Source organism: Diceros bicornis, chromosome 5, assembly GCF_020826845.1.
Source record: "Diceros bicornis minor isolate mBicDic1 chromosome 5, mDicBic1.mat.cur, whole genome shotgun sequence".
Classification (NCBI taxonomy): Eukaryota; Metazoa; Chordata; class Mammalia; order Perissodactyla; family Rhinocerotidae; genus Diceros; species Diceros bicornis.
The window spans coordinates 90,342,347-90,361,447 of record NC_080744.1 but is presented as its reverse complement, the minus strand read 5'-3'; the positions used below and the strand labels follow the sequence as shown (position 1 = coordinate 90,361,447).

Here is a 19,101-nt window from a genome sequence, read left to right as displayed (position 1 = left end):
ACATTTAAGGGATGCTTAGAGGATCTGTGCAAGAATGTGCAACCCAGCAAAGAGATGGGGTCATTGAGAGAGAGAGACTGCAAGCAGTGGCCTCAGCAGAAAGGCAAAGAACAACATGATGGGCAAAGGCTGTGGGAAAGACTCAAAAATAGCTCTTTCTCAGTCACTTTCATGTGCCATACGTTTGTAATTATATCATAAACACCAATAAAAATAGTACAGGACAGTGGTTTTCAAAGTGTGATCCCCAGACCAGCAGCATCAGCATCACTTAGGAACTTGTTAGAAGTGCAGATTCTCAGGCTCCACCCCAGACCTACCAAATTAGAAACTCTGAGGATGGGGCCCTCGCAGCCCTCCAGGTGACTGATGCACACCCAACTTGTAACCACTGGTGCAGTGGACAGAAGCATGGACTCTTGAGTGAGACCACTGGTTTCAAATCTTTTAAAATGTTGAAATCAGAAAGTCTGTGTAAACTGTTAAACCAGGTCAGAGTAAGCACTCAATACAAATCTCATCTTCTCCTCCTCCTCCTCCTCCTTCCTCTGCATTATCACTATCATCACCATCTCTGTCATCACCTCAGCTGCAGCATCGTCATCATCACCATTCTCATCATCGTCATCATTATAATTCACAAATGGCCACTTAAATGACATCAGTAGAGCCAAGGTTCTCAAGTTGTCCACCCCGGACTCACAAGCCTTCTCTGGCAGAAGAGGGGAGAGGATTTATGGGCAGCTCAAACTCCAGCACAGCTGCGATGGCATCTGTGCTCATAGCCAGGCGCTGGAGGCTCTTCAGGCTGGGGAAACCTGGCTACAAAATGCAGATTCCACCTCCACTCACACTCTGCTTCCATTCCCCACAGTAATTGGAGGCTGGGAGCTTGCTGTAAATTTGCTTAGTAGAGCAGATGAGGTCTTCATTGACCTGCTGAGGAACTGCTTCTAAGATCCTCCTTCTAGGCTCACAGCCCCTTTCATGCATGGGCTTCACTTGGTATTTTCTCCACTCTCTACTTATCATAGACATGTACCTCTGGGATCACCATCTTCTTCCTTTATTGTCCTTTTAATTGTTTTTGTTGTTGTTCTTCTTGTTTGGTTTTTTTTTTTTGGTGAAGAAGAGTCACTCTGAGCTAACATCTGTTGCCAATCTTCCTTATTTTTTGCTTGAGGAAGATTAGCCCTGAGCAAACATCTGTGCCAATCTTTCTCTATTTTGTATGTGGATCGCCACCACAGCATGGTTTGACAAGTGTGATATAGGTCCACGCCCAGGATCATAACCCAAGAACCCGGGCCGCCAATGCAGAGCGCGCCAGACTTAACCACTACACCATGGGGCTGGCCCCTTAATTGTTTTTTTAACACAGAACAGAGAAACAACCAACAATGCACACAGCAGAGGAACGGGCTGAAGCACACGAGCCGGAGTAGGGGGCTGTTAGGCATCAGCAGTGCAGGGGGCGTTTCACTAGGACTGGGAGAGATTAGAGACTTGGGGGACACAAGCTTACAAAGTAAGATGAAGCTTGGAAAAATTCAAAGCACTTCCTCATCCAGAGGAATAGAATGTAAAATGCAGCTATTTCATGACTGAGAAGCTTTGAAAGCTGTAATGATGGAGAGAAACCCAGAGGTGACAGCAGACAGAAAATTAGATATTGGTTTGCAGCACAGTATTATGTTATTGTTTAGAGGAGGGGGGAAAAAAAGGCTATTTTTTTTTTTAATGAGAAAAGTCTACAGATACCACGGTTGGAAAACAGCACTCTCATTGACTGCTTCATTACCTCAGATGTACTCAGGTAGAGGAAAAATTGGAGGCTGTCCAGAGAAGAGCAACGAGACTGAGGAAGAAAGTGCAGAGACTGACTAATATGAAGACAGCAAGGAACATAAGGCATGTGCAACACGGCTGCCTTGGCCCCAGGAGAAGGTGGGTGAGCAGATGATGGATATATGGGAGATGTTCACAGCATCAGCAGCAAGGGCGTAGGTGGCGTTGCATGATGGTGTGTAAATTAGCCCTAATCGAGTGAAATTAAGGAATTTGTTATTTGGGTTGAAATCCAGGAAACTCTAGACACATATTCCACTGGGGTGCAGATAAGCCACAGCCTTTGCAGGTACTATTCTCTTTGCCTGGGTTGTTCTTCCTCTTAAACCCAGCACGACCAGCTCCTTCAATAATTCAGGTCTCAGCTGAAGTGTCACCTGCTCAGAGGAGACTTGACCTCTCTAACAGAACCCCTTCTCCGTGCACCTATGGGAATCACCATAGACCTTTGCCCTCACTTTATCGATTTCACAGAGCAATACGAAATTATCTTCCTCATTAAAGTCTTTGCTTCCTTAGTGTCTGACTCTCCTGCTAGAACATTTGCCCCACAAGATCAGAGGTCTCGATGTCATATTCCCCACTAGATTCCGCAGTGCTAATTATTCCAATAACTGTTCACAATCAGACAGCAGTTAAGGCATGGCAAGTACTCTGCTAAGCACAAAACATTTCTACATTAACTTACTTAGGCCACACAACAATCTAGATTTTATTATTTCCTTTTTTTTTTAAGAAGAAGAAATGTGAGGCCCAGAGAAGTTGGGCGACTTCTCCAAAGTTTCACAGCTGTAGGTGCTGGGGCTGGCATTTGAACCCAGGTACTCTAGCTTTAGAGTCAACACTTAACCACAGCACCATACAGTGTGTACCCAATGAATACATATTGAATAAATGAATCAATCAATGCAGGAGTGAATGAATGAATGAGGATTTGAATCCAGAACATCTGGCCATAGCAGGCAAGAAACATACTGAGGTTTTCCCAGTTCTGTTCAGGATGATTCCTAAGTGATGGGCTTCAGGAATCATCCAGATGTCATCAGCTGCAGAGGTGACCCCAAAGCTGATTACCTGTGTGGTGCTGAAGAGGATCTCCATGCCCTGAGCTGCCAAGAAGGCCTCCCTGCCAGATCGGAGGGCAGCAATGTGCTTGAGGCAGAGCAGAAGTGCCCGGCGGGTCAGCACGCAGGTATTGGCCATGTCATGGCTGTGCCAGTCCTGATGCAGCCTGAGCAGGCCGGTGACGTAGCCTCTGTTCACCGCCCTGCGGCTGTTGGACTCTGAAACCAGCGGGGAAAGGCAATGTCAGTCACAGGTTCTCCTGGCCACACCTGCCTGAGGATGTCCCAGTGTAGCTCCCACAAGATACTTATTAGTTACCAACGGAATAATAACTTTCCAGTGGAGAAAACTGGCAGATGTCACCTTAATCAAGTGATCAGTCAACATCACCAGATATGAGGCACTGAGCAAGACACAGCATCACTTCTATGGTACTCCTACCAAAAACGCATAACCTGCATTTAACCAGGAGGAAAATCAGCAAACTCAAAATGGGGGACATGCTACAAAACATCTGGTCTATACTCTTCAAAAATGTCAAGGTTGGGGCCAGCCCCGTGGCTTAGCATGGCTTAGCGATGCACCACTTGTCCGGCCATGCTGAGGCAGCGTCCCACATACAGCAACTAGCAGGATGTGCAACTATAACATACAACTATCTACTGGGGCTTTGAGGAGAAAAGAGGGAAAAAAAAAGGAGGAGGATTGGCAATAGATGTTAGCTCAGGGCCAGTCTTCCTCAGCAAAAAGAGGAAGATTGGCATGGATATTAGCTCAGGGCTAATCTTCCTCACACACACACACACAAAAAGCCAAGGTCATGAGAGGCAAAAAAAAAGGTAAAAACACCAAGGAATTGAGCTAACGGAGACTAAAAGACATGATATGTAAGTACAAAATATAATTATAATTTATATCCTGAGCCAGAAAGCAATTTTTTTCTTTTGCTACAAAAGGCAGTTGATAAAATTTGAATAAGGTCTGCAGATTAACTAATAGTATTATATCCATGTATATTAGATGTTGATAAACTGTGGTTATGTAAGAAAATGTCATTGTTTTTAGGAAATTCACAATTGGAGTATGTGAATGTCTGTAAGTTATTCTCGAATAGTTCAGAAAAAAATTATAATTGTGTGTGGGGAGAGAGGAAGAGAGAGAGAGATTTCCATAAGAAATAAAGGGGAAAGAATAGTCCAAGATACCTCTCTCAACAGTTAACACATGCCACTTTCATGTTAAATTCCTCAAGCCACAAAGTTGGTGGACAAATGTGTACCAGTTCAGATCTATCCAGTAGATGCCTGGTCCTCTCCACTCCTGTGGACCAGGGGCACTGCAGGACTCCAACCGGCTGCCTCTCAGGCACAAACGCCCAAATCTTGCAGCTCTGCCCTCTCACTACTGCGTTCCTCCTTTATCCAAACTGTTCACACTGGTTCATGAGACAACATAAGCTTCTGGCTGAGTGTGTGTGAGAGAGATCCCCTGAGCTGTAATTGGATAAACAAAATTTCAGCTCAAAGTCAGATTTTTCCCTAAGACCATGTAAGTGCACATGAATGAAAAAATAACATGGAAATTTAGCACTCTATTCCAGAGGGGTTTTCTCATAATATTAATGGAATTCTTTTTTTTTTTCCTGCTTGTTTGTCAAATTCCAAATTGTCAGGCTTGACTGAGCCCCCCTGAGATTTTTGACCCATTTGTGCAGTTGGTTTAATTTTTTTTTCTTTTTACCACATTTCATTCAGCCATGACCCTGAACTGAGGAGTGACGAGCTTTATTCATCCGGCAAGTGTTTGTGGAAGGTTTAAATCGCCTTCATTACCTCCTTTAATGAATTATTCTTTTGTATCAAAAATATTTCTCTCCTTGGCTGGTCCCGGCCACAAAGCACTAGAGTTCTTTACTGCCTGAATGAGGTTCCAGCCTAGCCAATACCTGATGTTTAAAAGAAAATTGAGGATTAAGTAGGAGGTAGTAAAGGAAAGTACTGCCTGCTGAAAAGATGCCAGATTGGCCAGAACAGTGCACAGAGGCCCCGGGGGAAGTGGGGAAGGGGTTAAGGACTTTTGTTTTTTATCTATTTTAAGGGTATGAGACTAATAACATGTTATCCTAATGACCTTCCTCCTCTAGTCTCTTTTGGGGGAAGGGGAGGAGATAATGGGAAAAAATCTTTAATTGTCTGGGAGAAAAATCCCTTATCAAATCCCAATGATTTTATTCATGATTTCCTCTTAATCCTCAACAAGCTGTCATGTTTACTAACAGCTAAAATAGCTAAACCTCCTTCCCCCTCGACCCTGAATCAGTCAGTCTTTCTCTGAGAATGGCTAGGGGAGTTTTGCAAAAGTCAATAGGTATCTAAAACCCAACAAGAGGAGATTCGTCAAACTGAGGAAGAGCGAATGCAGAGGAGAGCCCAAGGATGAAATGAGGGTCACTGGGATCAGCAACTTGCAGGAGTTCTAGAAGATCTGAGAGGAAAACACCGCTTCTCCAAGGGAGGCCAAATAGCTAGGAGAAAACGTGGGGTTTCGAACACTGTTTGGGGGCGGGGGCTCAGGGTTTGGTAGGGGGAGGGCTCTGTGTCCCTCAACCTTCCTCAAAACAGATGGCTGCACTTTACATCAATGGCTTCCCCCTAATATTTTCTTGGGAAAAAATCCCTGTTGATTAATTTTTTTTTAATTTCCTAATTAGATTGATTTATCTTAAACTGAGTGGAGGATGGGGGTGGGATGGATAGAGAGGAGTTCTAAGGGTGTTTAATTTAACCCCCAACCCATACGGCCATCTTAAAGGTGCTCCCGGTGCCCCCTTCCCCATCAGCCCCTCCCTGGAGGCCTCCTGCTGAAGATCTTTTCTGGCCAGATTTATTTGGCAAATCCATGAACTTGTCCTTGTCCTGACCCCCGATTTACCCTCTTATATTCCACTATTTCTACCTCTCTCTCTCCAGATTATATCCTCACTGAGGATTGTTCTCATTGGTAGCTAATTCTCAGTCTGAAATGTGATCTAGCAATATCCTTATTTTTACCCCAGGTGTCTCTTCACTGAGGTTCAAATGTTTTTCTTTAGTGCAGACCCCACCGATGCAGATTTTTACACTCAGGTAAAAATAAAAATAAAAAAAACTGGAAGAGAATATGCCAAGATATCAATAATACTTATGGGGGTTGGGGGATGGTTTTGATGATTCTATTTGCTAATTTAGACTTTCCTGTAGGTTTTTATTTCCCACATATTCTACAATGAACTTTGATAAACAGGAGGACAAAAAAATTATCCTTTGACTGGAGGTCCACAGACTCTTGGCCACGCACGCCATGTTGTAAATGGCCATGGGCAAGGCAGCAGTCTCCAGGTTGCCATAGCAACCAACTCACCTTTTTCGTCTTACCCCATCCCCTTCAAAAGTGAATTACCTGCCTAGCCCCTGAAGGCATTTGAGATCATGATCATCTCTATAAAGATGTTTGTCTTCTCAAGAGGAAAGCCTAGATGCCTTCAAGAATCAAAGACTGAATTTCTCAGGGGGAATTTTCAGCCCCAAGACAGCCTGCTGGGAGAAATGCTTGGAGACCCAGATTATTATACTGCAAGCAGCCTACTACTCTGCCCCTGTTATTTAGCTAAACCGAAGGAAATTTTCATCACTACACTTTATTTCCCATATCTCGGAATTTCACCACCACTTTTAGGGTCAAGTGATGACCTAATGCAGAGGAAGTGTGGGAACCTGCAGCAGAGTAGTGAGCTGGACATTTTGACAGCACAGCTCTAGGAATGAGATGTGTAAGTTAGTGCGGGCCTCTCAACTCGCCTCTACCATACTCAGTGCCCTTCACTGCCTTGCTGGGCTGCTCCGTGGGCAGACCCTTCAGCTGTCACCTGTCTTTCTGGAGTTCTTGCACATGGCCAGGAGCTACACCACTTTCTAGCTGTGTGACCTTGAGCACGTTTCTTCACTGCTCTATCACGCCGTCTTAATCTGAAAATAAAACTAACAATAATCCCTTCCTGGTGGGGTTGTTGAGAAAATTAAATGAGATAATACATACAAAGTAGATAGCTTGATGCCTGGTGCATAACAAGCACCCAGTACCTGGTGTCTATTATAATTGTCATCATCTTCATGGGAAGCATCATCTATCTACTATTCCAACTTCCCCTCTATTGTTATGGACAACAAAATGCCGAATGCTCAAGACATGAATATATTCCTTTTGACAGCATCATGCAAGAACAGGAGCTCCAGGGTCACATAGCTGTAGATTTGAATTTTGGCTCTACCATTTACTAGCTGTATAACCTTGGTTACGTTACTTAGCCATTATGAACTATATTTCCATCATCTGAAATATTAAAGCAAGATTTAAAAAAATAAAGATAATTAAAGCATCTGCCTTACAAGTCCATTATAAGGAATGAATGCATAGCATTGCACCTGACACAAAGTATGTACGCAATAAATGATAATTCCCTTCTCCAAAACTTCACACCCTTTCACCAGTGGGAATAGCCCAAGGAAAAGTTTCAAAATAAGTAAAATTTATAATCAGAGTTCTTCAATCCTCGTGTAATGTAATTGACTTCTCATCCCAAAATGGCCACCAGTTTTATGTTGCCCCCATCTGTCCTTAAACACCCTCCTATACACACGATAAGGATCACACCCCATTTTATCCCAGGTAGGTGCCTATACAGACAGCGTCCATAGTGTAGACCTTTATAGTTCCTCTCTCTGGCAAAATTTACCTCTATTGGGTCCCACTACACTAAAGCTTTTTTAGAAAACTGGTTAGAGCTCTAAGATCCTCTTGGTGGATAATGGTTAAGTGTTTAATAGCCCACCCTTGCTTTTGATAAGGTGTGTATGAGTAAGAGTAAATATAAGGATTCCAGGCCCCCATCATTCCTGAGAACAGAAATCATCTTTAATCACACAGGGTACTGTGACATTACTATCCCAAGAAATACTTGCCCAGGAAAATTAAAAAGCATTATCATCTGTTTCAGGAACTTCACGAAAATCCATTCATATGAACTATTGACAATTCAGCTAGTCCTTTTCAGGATAGTAGCTCCCTTCTCAGAACAGAAGACCAATCAGCTGGGCTTATCCAACTCCATTTACTCTCCAATGTTTGCTTCTAAACCCTCCCTTCACTGTGTCCCCAACCCTGAGCAATCATATCACAAACATTGTCTGATCTCCATCAGGATCCCATATTAGAGACCTACTTTGAACTACAGCACTCAAATCCTGTAATAGTCTAACCTTGAACTCCCCCTTCAGAGACATTACTAAAATTCAAAATAACAATGACCCTAACTTCAGCAAGCGATACACTTGTTACACTTTGCAACAGATTATTTTGGTGGTCTTTCCAAGGAGTCAATCTAGAAGATATTTCTGGACAAAATAGACTTTTATCAAGACTTCTAAATCATATCATATGAACCACGAGCTGCCTACTCGGCCATAGTAACACCAGTTACAATTACAGGGTATTTATGTACTGAATGTTTCCTGTATGCTCAGCACTGGGATAATCATTTTACATGATTATCTCATTTATCTCATGGAAATGCTTGGAGATAAGCATTATTTTCCTCCTTTTTCAAATGAAGACACAGGCTGAGAGAAGTTAAACAACTTATCTAAGTCCATAGAGCTTGTAAATGGCATATCTAGGATTCAGATGGATTCCTCCATTTGCCTCCGAAGCCGACATCCCATGATGTTATCCCCGCAGCTCTTGAAGCTGGTTAGTATAGTTTACCCTTTTTGCACCCAAAGACCTTGAACTGTAGCCCGAGAACCAGCTTCTTGAGGAATGTTTCTGAAAGGCTAATGGAGATAAAGCCAGGGAACACCTGAGCCCTGAGGTGCTTGGCTTTCAGCCAGATTTAACTTGGCTCAGCCCCTCTACCCAATTCCCCTCCATCTTCTCCTCTCCCTCCTAGGCCCTAAACTATGGTGAGAGTTGACTTTAAACAGGAAACTAGAGAAGGTTTAAAGGCCCAAATAAATGGCCTATGGTTCTTTAGTCACTGCAGGAGATGTTGGGAGCCTCCCTGACACCCCAGTGACTCCATGAGGCCGGCCCAGAAGTGAGGCCCAGAACGAGAGCGCAACGCCGCTGAGCAGGAGAGGATGACTCAGTTCTCACCCTTTCCTCCCCGTAGCTGCAGTAGTGGCTCACTCGCTCACAAAGGAGGAGCAGCAACATACCTACTGAAACATAACTAATCTCAATGTCATCAGTGATGGAAATTATGCTCGATTACCATGAGCTCAAATAAGAATAATGATACTGAATTAGCTTGCAGGTATTTTTTCTCTCTGTAGAATAGATACATTTCAGTAAACTTGGCTATAAAGTAAATTTTGGTTGCAAGCAAATCTTGTTTTCCCATTGACTGCCTTTACAAAATTAAAGATGCTTTTCCTAAGCTCTGAAATAGTGACTGAGAAGGGCAAGAGATTATCCTTCATAGCATTGTTTTAAATCTAGACTCGTCTACTGTTTGTTCTTTAATCACCAACCCCTTCTAATACCTTTCCACAGATATACTCCCAAACCGTAGGAATTTCTCCTCTTAGGAAAGCCTAAGAATTCACATCTGCCTCTTCGTCTGCACAGCCCTGCTCGTCCTCTTGTCCTTAGAGTGATGATATGTAATGAAGGGCATTAGGCTGCAATGCTACAAGACAAGGGACCACTAACAGAGACATACTCTAGACTCCAAACTCCTCCAATTCAGCACTCCGCATCAACAGGATGAATCAATCTCATCTTGTACTTCATCAATTCTAAGGCATATATTTTTTTACATTTTAGCATTTCCAAAATTAAGGTGCTTCTTACCAATAATGATGTTTCAATTATAACTGGCAGCATTTTCTCACTCTTAGTGACACATAAAAGATGGTGCATCTTATAGTCAATGACATCTCAGATTTGAGGAAATATGATTAATTTTTCAATATTGCTAGTTTGATAATTCTCTAAAATGAGTTGGTTCCCAGCCAGAGGTGATCACTTGAGAGGTTTGCTCTCCATATGCAAATAAGCAGAGACATTTTTTCCTGAGAGCCAGATCCTTCTGTGGCTAGGCACACAGTAAATTATCAACTAAAACCACGCTCATACACCCCAAACCCAAGGCGCCACCATTAATTCATTCAACAAGCATTTATTTAGCAACTGCTATGTGCCAGTATGTGCCAGGCACTGTTGTAGGCACTGAGGACACAGCAGGAAACAAGATAGAAAAAGTCTCTGCTGTTAAGGAGGTTGCATTCCCAAGGGCAGCTGGAGAGATGCAGATCCAAATAGGCACACACAAAAATAAATGAATAAGGTAATTTCATGTAATGACAAGTGCCATGGTGAAAATAAAATAGTGATACCAGAGTGACCAGGTAGGGCAGCTACTTTAGATTGGGTGGTCAGGGAAGACTCTTTGAGGTGGGGGCATTAGTGCTGAGACTTTGGTAGGAAGGAATCAGGATGCAGAGATCTGGGGGCAGAAAATTCTAGAAATCTTGAGAGCAGAGCAAGTGGAAAAGCCCAAACTTGGTGAGTGCAAATAACAAGAGGTCTGGGAGCTAAAGCCAGGTGAAGAAAGTGAAGGAAAGAGCAGTAGGAGATAATTGAACAGGAGGGCAGGGATCAGAATGCAGGACCCCCAACCCCTCTGACATCCATCGCAGTGGGTTGTCCGAAAGCTGGGGGACATGTCAGGCCGAGATTTCCCCACTCTCTTTTTTGTTATTTGTTTTTGGCATCTCTGCAAGAAAGCCCTTAGGAATGATCATCTTTACCTGGACTAAATTTTCCCAGGAGTTTTCCTATCCATCCAGAGTCTTATTTTAAGTCTAGATTCTTGTGGGGAAAGAAGCACTTGCTAAGCCCCCAGACAAGCCACTATCCCTTCTGGGTCCCTGTAGAAAACCATCACCTGGTTTCACTTTGCTGACTCCAAGGTCAACTCATCAGAAGATAACACTTCAAGAAGAATGCCAGGATTTACACCAGGAGGGAGAACCGAGACCTTCCCCACCTGCCTGTCTCTGTCAGTTGAAATGTGAGACACGTGTCTGTCGGTGGCGTTCCCTGCTTCCAGCCAGAGTACAGACAAGCAAATATGCACTGCAGGAAAACAGGTCTGCAGTGTTGCAAACATCACGTGCAAATTGGTTCATGCTGCATTATGCCTCCAGGCCTGGAGTGTGCACGGAGAAAGGCAAAGAGCATACGCCCCTGTGCTCCTGGCCTGCTGTCCCCTGGCCTTTTGCCATCCAATAGCACATCACTACAAAATCACAGAAACGTGAGCCTGTGCTTCCCTGCGTAAACTCGATTCCTGTCATTCATGATCCTTCCAGTCCTCTCTCCTCCCACCTAAACAGTGCTAGCAATAGCCTTCTACTTGGCCCCTATGCCTCCTGCTCTCCTCCACTGCTCAACACATCTTACTAAAGCACAACTCGATGCTGTCATGCCCTCCTCAAAAAATTGTAATGGCTCCAGGGAAATCTGGATGGTCTGGGGGGGTTCCAAGAGGGGTCTAGTGTCCCCTGGGCCTCATTGTATGGGGTGGTAGTGGTTGCCATGCTGTGTGCCCCTGGGATGAGGGGGAGGGGCTGAGGAAGAGGCGAGTGGGGTCTCTAACCCCGCTGCCACCAGAGCAGCCACACCATCATCTGTTTACATGCAATGGCGCAGCAAAGGATTTCATCTAAAAATTAAAACAAACTGTTTTATTTCTTTAAAAAAAATTAAAGATTTGAAACCCTCTGGTAGTGAAATGAAAGGATGGATTTTAGTCCCAATATGCCAAGTACATATTGCACAATCTTGGGCAAGTCAGCCAACCTCTTTGAGCCTTAATGTTTTCTCTATAGAACAGTTTCCAGTTTCTCAAACTCATACCATTGGCATTTGGGGCTGGATCTTATTTTGGGGTGGGAGGGAGGCTGCCCTGTGCGTTGTAGGATGTTTAGCAGCATCCTGGCCTCTACCCACTAGATGCCAGGAGCACCCCCATCCCCGCAGGTGTGACAACCAAAAATGTGTCCAGACCTTGTTAAATGCTCTCTTGGCAGCAAAATCACTCATGTTGAGAACGACTGCTATAGAATGGTTAAATATTTACCTGTCTTACAGAGCTACAGTGAAGATTAAATGAGATAATAAATGAAAAGGTGCTTTGTAAACTGCCATGACTAGAAGTCTATAGAAGCACCTGGCTTACACTTGACATAAACAAATAATTGTACAGTCAATCCTGAATGTGATGAAGAAGCTACCGTGCACCTTCAGACCCGTAAGATGTTTATCTTTTTGTCTATCGCTTTAAATCTTTGTGATACTTTATCTTTGTCAATCCATAGACAGTCATTCATTATGCCAGGATGATACAAGGTCTAAAATCTAAAACATTTAGAGCTCAGCAATCCTGGATGTTAACCTCTGATTCCCCAGAATGAAAACAATGTTAGTGCACATGGGTCAACTCAATGGAAGGAATCTGCTGCATTTGTTGATTTACTTCCCCCTTTTACGGAAAAAGCTTCTAGAGGGAAGACAGACACTGAAAACAACTATCTCTGTGTCATCCAATGCTCAGGGAGATGTCGGGAGATGAATTTACATGGCAACAGGCTTTATGCCCTTGAACGACCAAAACCTGAAACTCCCAGGATTTTCCAAGTGGTGGCAATCATAAAAGGAGAGTTGATCCTCACAGAGATTTACTAAGATCTAGCACTGTACTCCCACTACATACCCATCATCTTGTTCAAATCTTACTAGCTGTCCTTGGACGGTGTCGTTTTCCCTGCCTCACTCATGGGGAAGCCGTAGCACAAAGTCATTAAGGAACGCGCCCAGCACGGCCACGATGTGAATCCACAGTCTCCTGAGAGCCAGCATTGCGACCACTGTGCAAACACCATTCTGCACCAGGTCTTGTCCTTTCAAAGAGTAAGAGGTTTGAGCTTTTAGCAAACACACACCACCTTCATGCACAATCCTGAGCCTCCTTGAACACATTCACACTGTTGTCAAAGCAACATTATGGCTCAGACCTACAGGCAGATAATCAGGCCAGAGGGAAAGCCCCAGAGTAGAACTCAGTCTTAAACCAGCACCAGAGAACAGGATCATGATCCCAGGTAAAAGACAATATCCTACTTGGATGTAACAACCAGGATTAGTTGCAATTTTATTACAACAATATTTTATGTAGCCAACAGTTTTGTGTCAGGCAGGAAAAACTCAACACCACCGTCCACAGCTGTTAGACCCCATGTGGGTGCCTCTGAACACCCTGGCCATCTCGGGAAGGTGGTTCATCATCCTGCCCCTACTACCAACCATCATAATCCCCACTGGAAGCTGACTTCCCTCATTTAATTAGGTTCAGTTTGTTCAATTAGGCCTCTTAATCCCAAGAGACTCAAAAGTTACTTGACTAGGGCTCGAGGATGCATACAACATTTTGGATCTCTCACTCAGTCAAACCTCACTAGCTCTTCCTTAGGGTCACCATATAGTAAAAACAAGCACATTTTTCAAACCTCCTAAAGATGCATCTGCCCATCTGTAAATTATAATCTCAGACAACAGACAACTCTGAAAGCGTCCCATGAGAATACTTATTTCAGAGGTTTTCAGACTTGATTCCTCGGAGCCCCAAGGAACTTCTATGGAAGTTTCTCAGTGTCAGTCAGGGGAAAAGGGAGGTGGCAAGGGAAAGGCCAGGCTGTCATTCACTGGGGTCTTCCACTTCTGCTCTCAGTTTTGCTACCTTAGATGCGTCATTTCCTCATAAGAATTCACTGTTTTAAGGAAAGTTCTTCTACAAAAGAATTCTCAAACTACCCATCTTGGGCAGCTCTCCCATTCTTGGAAAACCAAACTGAAGTCAAGTGCAGTCACAAAGAACTACTTTAAGGTCACAGAGCCCACCAACAGAGTCCAGGCTTCCTGACTCTGAGTGGAGGGTGGGAATCATCTTTGAAATAGGAAAGCTTTCTGCTTTGGAGACAGTCACGACTGAGTTCAAATTTTAACTCTCCACTTACCACTCGTGGGACCTTGGGAAAGATCATTAACCTCCCCTCACTACACCTTCCTTGTGTATAAAATGGGAATGTAAACGCCTGGCAAGTGCCAGTGCTCTGTAATTAATAGTCGTGATCATTATCCAGTGAAGGTACTCTAACGAACAGTGCTTCTCTTCCAACTCCCCACCCTTCTTGCCACTTCTTGAGGGCTCGCAGGAAACAGTTCATGAAACATATTACCAATGGGGTGAGGGATGCGTGTGGGCTGCGGGAAGACCTTCCTTAAGTGGTGCAGTATTTGGTCTTGGCAGGAAGACGGGGAAGATACAGGTTATCGGAAGAGTCCAAAGGAGATGGGGAAAGGTACCTGCAAGATTGCTGCTGTTTACCAGAGGCAGCCCTCAAAAAAGCTGCTCGGGATACTCCCAGCCCTCCGTGAGTCCCGCTCAATCAGGCTAACAGCACTGGGAATGCAACCCATTCTGGCGGCTTTTCCAACCTCGGGCTCCCCTCACCCTGCCTCCTCCCGACTCCCTTAAATAATGGCTGAGCAAATGCCTCTGAGACCATCTTCAGCTAATTTCCTTCAAGACATGCAAGCTGCTAACCCTGGGAAGCACAGATAGTGTGGAATAGCAAATATGGCCAAAATTAGATTAAAATAACCTCCTGATAAACAAATTACTCACCGAAAATAAATATTGGACTCAGTGCGGCCAAGATAACTGAAAGAACAGCACCACCACATGGCAGGAAGAGGAACTACATGTGCTGCTGTCTGGCCACTCTCAGTCAGCCCGCCCAACCACCGGTCTGACAAAGCAGGCAGGGCAGCACGGCAAGGCGGGCAGGTAGTATCCTTTTAGCTCAAACTTTTTAAAATGTTTTATGTACTCATGTGAAAGACAAAAGTATTTGGCAGAGAGGACTAAACTTTGAGCCAAGAAAAAAATGCAATGTGCCAAATTGAACGTGGCATGACATAACAGAATTCTGTAATCCTTCTGGTGCCTGTTCCCTTCCTCTCCCTCACCCCACCATCCATCAGCCTCGCCTGATGCTCAGCCGCACAGCAGAGGCTCCGGCCCCTCGCGCAGCCACGCTGGTGTGTTGGGCACCTCTCACCAGGTCCCATTCCGATGCTTATATGGAGTGGACCGTATAATGCTCTTTTCTGAACTAAATGACAGATGCTCCCACCCAAAAAAAAAATCCTTTTGATACTTAGAAAGTATTTATTCAGCTTCCTTTCAGCTTTTGGCCTTATCTTCTTTGGGCTAAATAAACCCACCCTCGTTAATCTCTTCTTGGCAGGCACAGGGCTCGGGCCCCAGGCACCTGGAGACTAGCAGAGAGCTCTGCAGCCTGTGCAAGCTGTGTGCGTTGCTTAAGCTTTCCAAACCTCAGTTCTTACACCTGTAAAATAGGGGTTATAATACCTCCTTGCCAGGCTAAATGTATATACAGTGGCAGACACACTAAGAACTCAGTGAACGGCAGATGCTGTGTTGTCATTTCAATCCAACAGTGTGACGGATGTAGCTTGCTATTCTACATTCATATAAAGTCAATCACAGCAGCCCGTCCCCGTGTGACAAACGCAAAAAACTATCAATATTACTTGAAGCAGATTTTTAGCTCATCACAGAAATATACTGCATGCTTCTCCAGAAGTTATGGTGGACAAAGAGAAATCTATAATCAAACCACAGTATGATTCTTTCCAGGGACAGAAATTAGGCTGGCTTCCTCACTCAGGCATATTGAAAGTAAATGTAGGAGGCTTAAGTCAGGAAACTGGAATCCTTCCGTAGTCAACACGAGTGTGTCAGCAGCTCCTCCGGGCAGAGCCCAATGATATGGTAGGGACCCCAGCCCTGGTGGAGCTGCACCCAGTAGGACAAATACATACATACATACACAAAAATGCATATATACGGACACATATGCAAAAATACAGGAGTCATTGATTACAGTATGGTTAGTTCTTAGAAGCATAAATATAGGGTTCTGTGGAAAGTTTAACAAGGAACCTAATGCTGGGCAGAGAGGGGAGTTGGGTTGTATTCAGAGAAGACTTCTGACAGAGATAATTGTGCTGAGACCTGAAGAAGGTGCCGGAGTTAGCTGGACAGGAAGCCTTCAAATCTCAGAGGTCTGGGTGAGTCATTCCCTCTCTCTGACTCAGTTTCTGCATGTGAAAATGAGGAGGGGGTAGACAAGACCAACAGTTTTCTGGGATAGAGACAACAACATTGTATTATAAACATCCAACTTGCTAAGAGACTACATCTCAATTATTCCAACCACTAAAAAGAAATGATAATTATGTGACATGATAGAGGTGCAAATTATCACTATAAAGGCAATCAGATTACAATATATAAATGTATCAAATCAGCATTGTTAAATTTGCACAATGTTATATATCAAATATATTTCCATTTGAAAAAAGATGAATAGTTTTCTGGGTTCTCAGGAGCCCTATATTTTTGTAAATGTGTCTCAGAGGCCACCTTGGGGGAGAACCAATGGGAGATGGACAGACAGGGCTCTTTGCTCTCTACTCAAAAAAAAAAAAAAGTTTGAATACCACTGCTCTAAGGATCCCTGAGGGTCTTTTCCAACTCTAATAGTCTGACTCCATGGCCTTCATCTGGACACTGAAGGGGAAACACACTATGTGGACGGAACCTTGGGGCACCATGCTTTTCAAAGCAGGTCAGAGGCCCTGAAGCCAGGAGGACAGATTCCAGGCCTTGTGGGAACACAGGTTGTACATGCGAGTCCCGTGAAGGCTGTGCTGACCTACTGCGACTTGTGTATGGTCATAAGATTACAGGAATCACAATGCCAACCATCCTAAAACATAAATTGCCTTTCTGAGAATTCCTTGGAACTCCTAGAATTCCTACAAAAGCCTCAGTTTGGTGCATCTCAGAAATGGCCCATTCTTTGACGTTTTGCAGTAGAGCAACTCTCTAGCCATCATGCCCTCTTGGTCACTGCATTGCTGTGTGCCAGGCCACAACCGCTGAGAACATGAGGATGTCTGTACGTGATCAGGGCTGTAGCACTGGGAGGCCCTCCCTTGCTATTCTCCCACAGCAACAGGCTGATGGCTGTCCCCGAGAGCCAGCCAGACAGAGCATTATCCAGGAAGATCAGTGAGGAGTCTCCTCTTCCTGCCAAACTTCCCATTAGCTCTCTTGCATCTCTCCCTTCCTCCTTTCTTCTCTATCTCCCTTCCTTTACTAACTTACTCCTATTCCCAACTCCCTCCCCATCCCCCCACTTCTCCAAACTTCCAGACTCCTCTAAATGCAAATTCTTCAGTAGGAGAGTAGTCTGAAGTAGACCCATCATTCCCTTATTAAGATTTAGGGCCTGAACCAAAAGGTGTGTCAGGTGTTTCCTTGTTGCAAGAATATGACCTTTAAATCTGGGCAGCAAGGTTACTACCAAGGCATTATTTGAAGATTCATCACTGGAGCCAGGACGAATCAGGCATAATCCCATCGCCACACACTCATTCGCGTGGCCCTTCCAGGCTGCAATTTTTCTAAACTGCATTTATACCTAATGCTCATGGAAGAGGTATTAGGGAGCAAAAAGAAAGGGGGAAAGGTGGAGGGGACAATGAGAAAAGGGGAAGAAAATGAGGACAAAAGAAAAAGAGACAGACATACAGGCAGAGATAGAGACAGAGATGAGAAAGGCAGAGTGGAGGCAGATAGCAAGAGGGATAGAGACAAAAGACAATACGTTTTGATTTATTAGAGAAAAAAATTGCCTGCAATAGAAGAAGCACTATTTCTTAATCAAAGCTTTATTAAGTTTCAGTAATAAAAAGCTAAATGTTTTTGCATAGGGTAAAGCATAAAAGGGCAAAACTTTTAATACAGGCAAATGTAAGTCAGATGTGTGAGTAGAGAGGAGGGGAACTGATACGATGGAAGGTATGGGATTTGGATTAGACCGTTCTAGCCCGTGTACACACAAAAATGACCTTTGAATGAGCAATGAGTTTTAGGATCCTAAATTGCAAAGAATATTGGGAAAGAGGCTTGGAACTTTTAAGCTTATGCTGCTATTTCTCAGGAAGGGAAAGAGATAAGAGAAGTCTTTTGGTTCATTTTTCTCCTGCTGCCATCCACTCACCCTCCATTGGCTTCTTGTGCAGTAGCTACTTGATGGAAGAAACGACCGAGGCAAAATAACGAAATCGTCCTAATGTGACCAGGAGCTCTTTCTTTTTGTGGTGAGGGAGGGCTTCAAGTCTCCCAGATCTCTCAGTCCTGCTTTTCCTCTTACTGGTGGGGATTGCCCCCAACCACCCACTACTTGATAGGGCTTTGTTGACTTCAGATTCCAAGCCCACCGCTGTTTACTGTCACAGGAATACTGACTGTCTCCAAGGTAATAGATATGTCCTTCTGGCTTTATTTTGACTGCAGAATGCTTTCCTTTTGTAACACAATTACAGAGATCTACTACAATGGCCAACTTTTATACTGACAAGCAAGCATCAAGGCCAGAATAATCAACAGCTAAAAGGAATGTGCCTTTAACGTGCCTAAAGGTCCATATAAAGACTCCCAGATATCAGTGCCAGAAGGTGAGGTTTTGAATTTTCAACAGAAATTGATTTCCTGCATTTTGGTTCAGCTGACATGAACTTATCTGGGATCCAAATTAACAGACATTCCACGTCAGGTCTTAACTCTGCATGAAGACAATAGAAAGGAACTAGAGAATTCCACGACACTCATCTCCCCCCAGCAATCCCAGCCTAAGTGGAGTGGTACCATCCATACCCAGATCCTTCATGCCATGCAACATTTTGGTTAGGCTGGTGGAACAAAGATGGCAATTGCCTGCTGTGCTGTAACTGCTCCTCCCCAAATCCATGACAGATTCTGCTATTTAAACACAGCCCTCTTTCCTGCTGAGCTCAAATATGATCTCAGAATCCTTCTACCCACACATGGGAGTTGGCATTTGTAGTGGAATCTATTCGCCCTCCTCTAGATCTCTAGAACTTGCTCCTTCTCAAATAATTGCTGCGTGTTCATAATGACTTTCTTACTTC

At 44.0% G+C, this 19,101-nt stretch overlaps 1 protein-coding gene across 1 annotated transcript in view; it reads right to left on the bottom strand.

Moving 5' to 3' along the window:
* AGBL1 (AGBL carboxypeptidase 1) overlaps positions 1-19,101 on the bottom strand; it is a 360,791-nt gene that overhangs the window by 272,498 nt on the left and 69,192 nt on the right. The window contains exon 6 of the mRNA XM_058540551.1: positions 2,923-3,131. Coding sequence (XP_058396534.1) covers positions 2,923-3,131 — 209 coding nt within the window. The remainder of the gene's footprint in view (positions 1-2,922; positions 3,132-19,101) is intronic.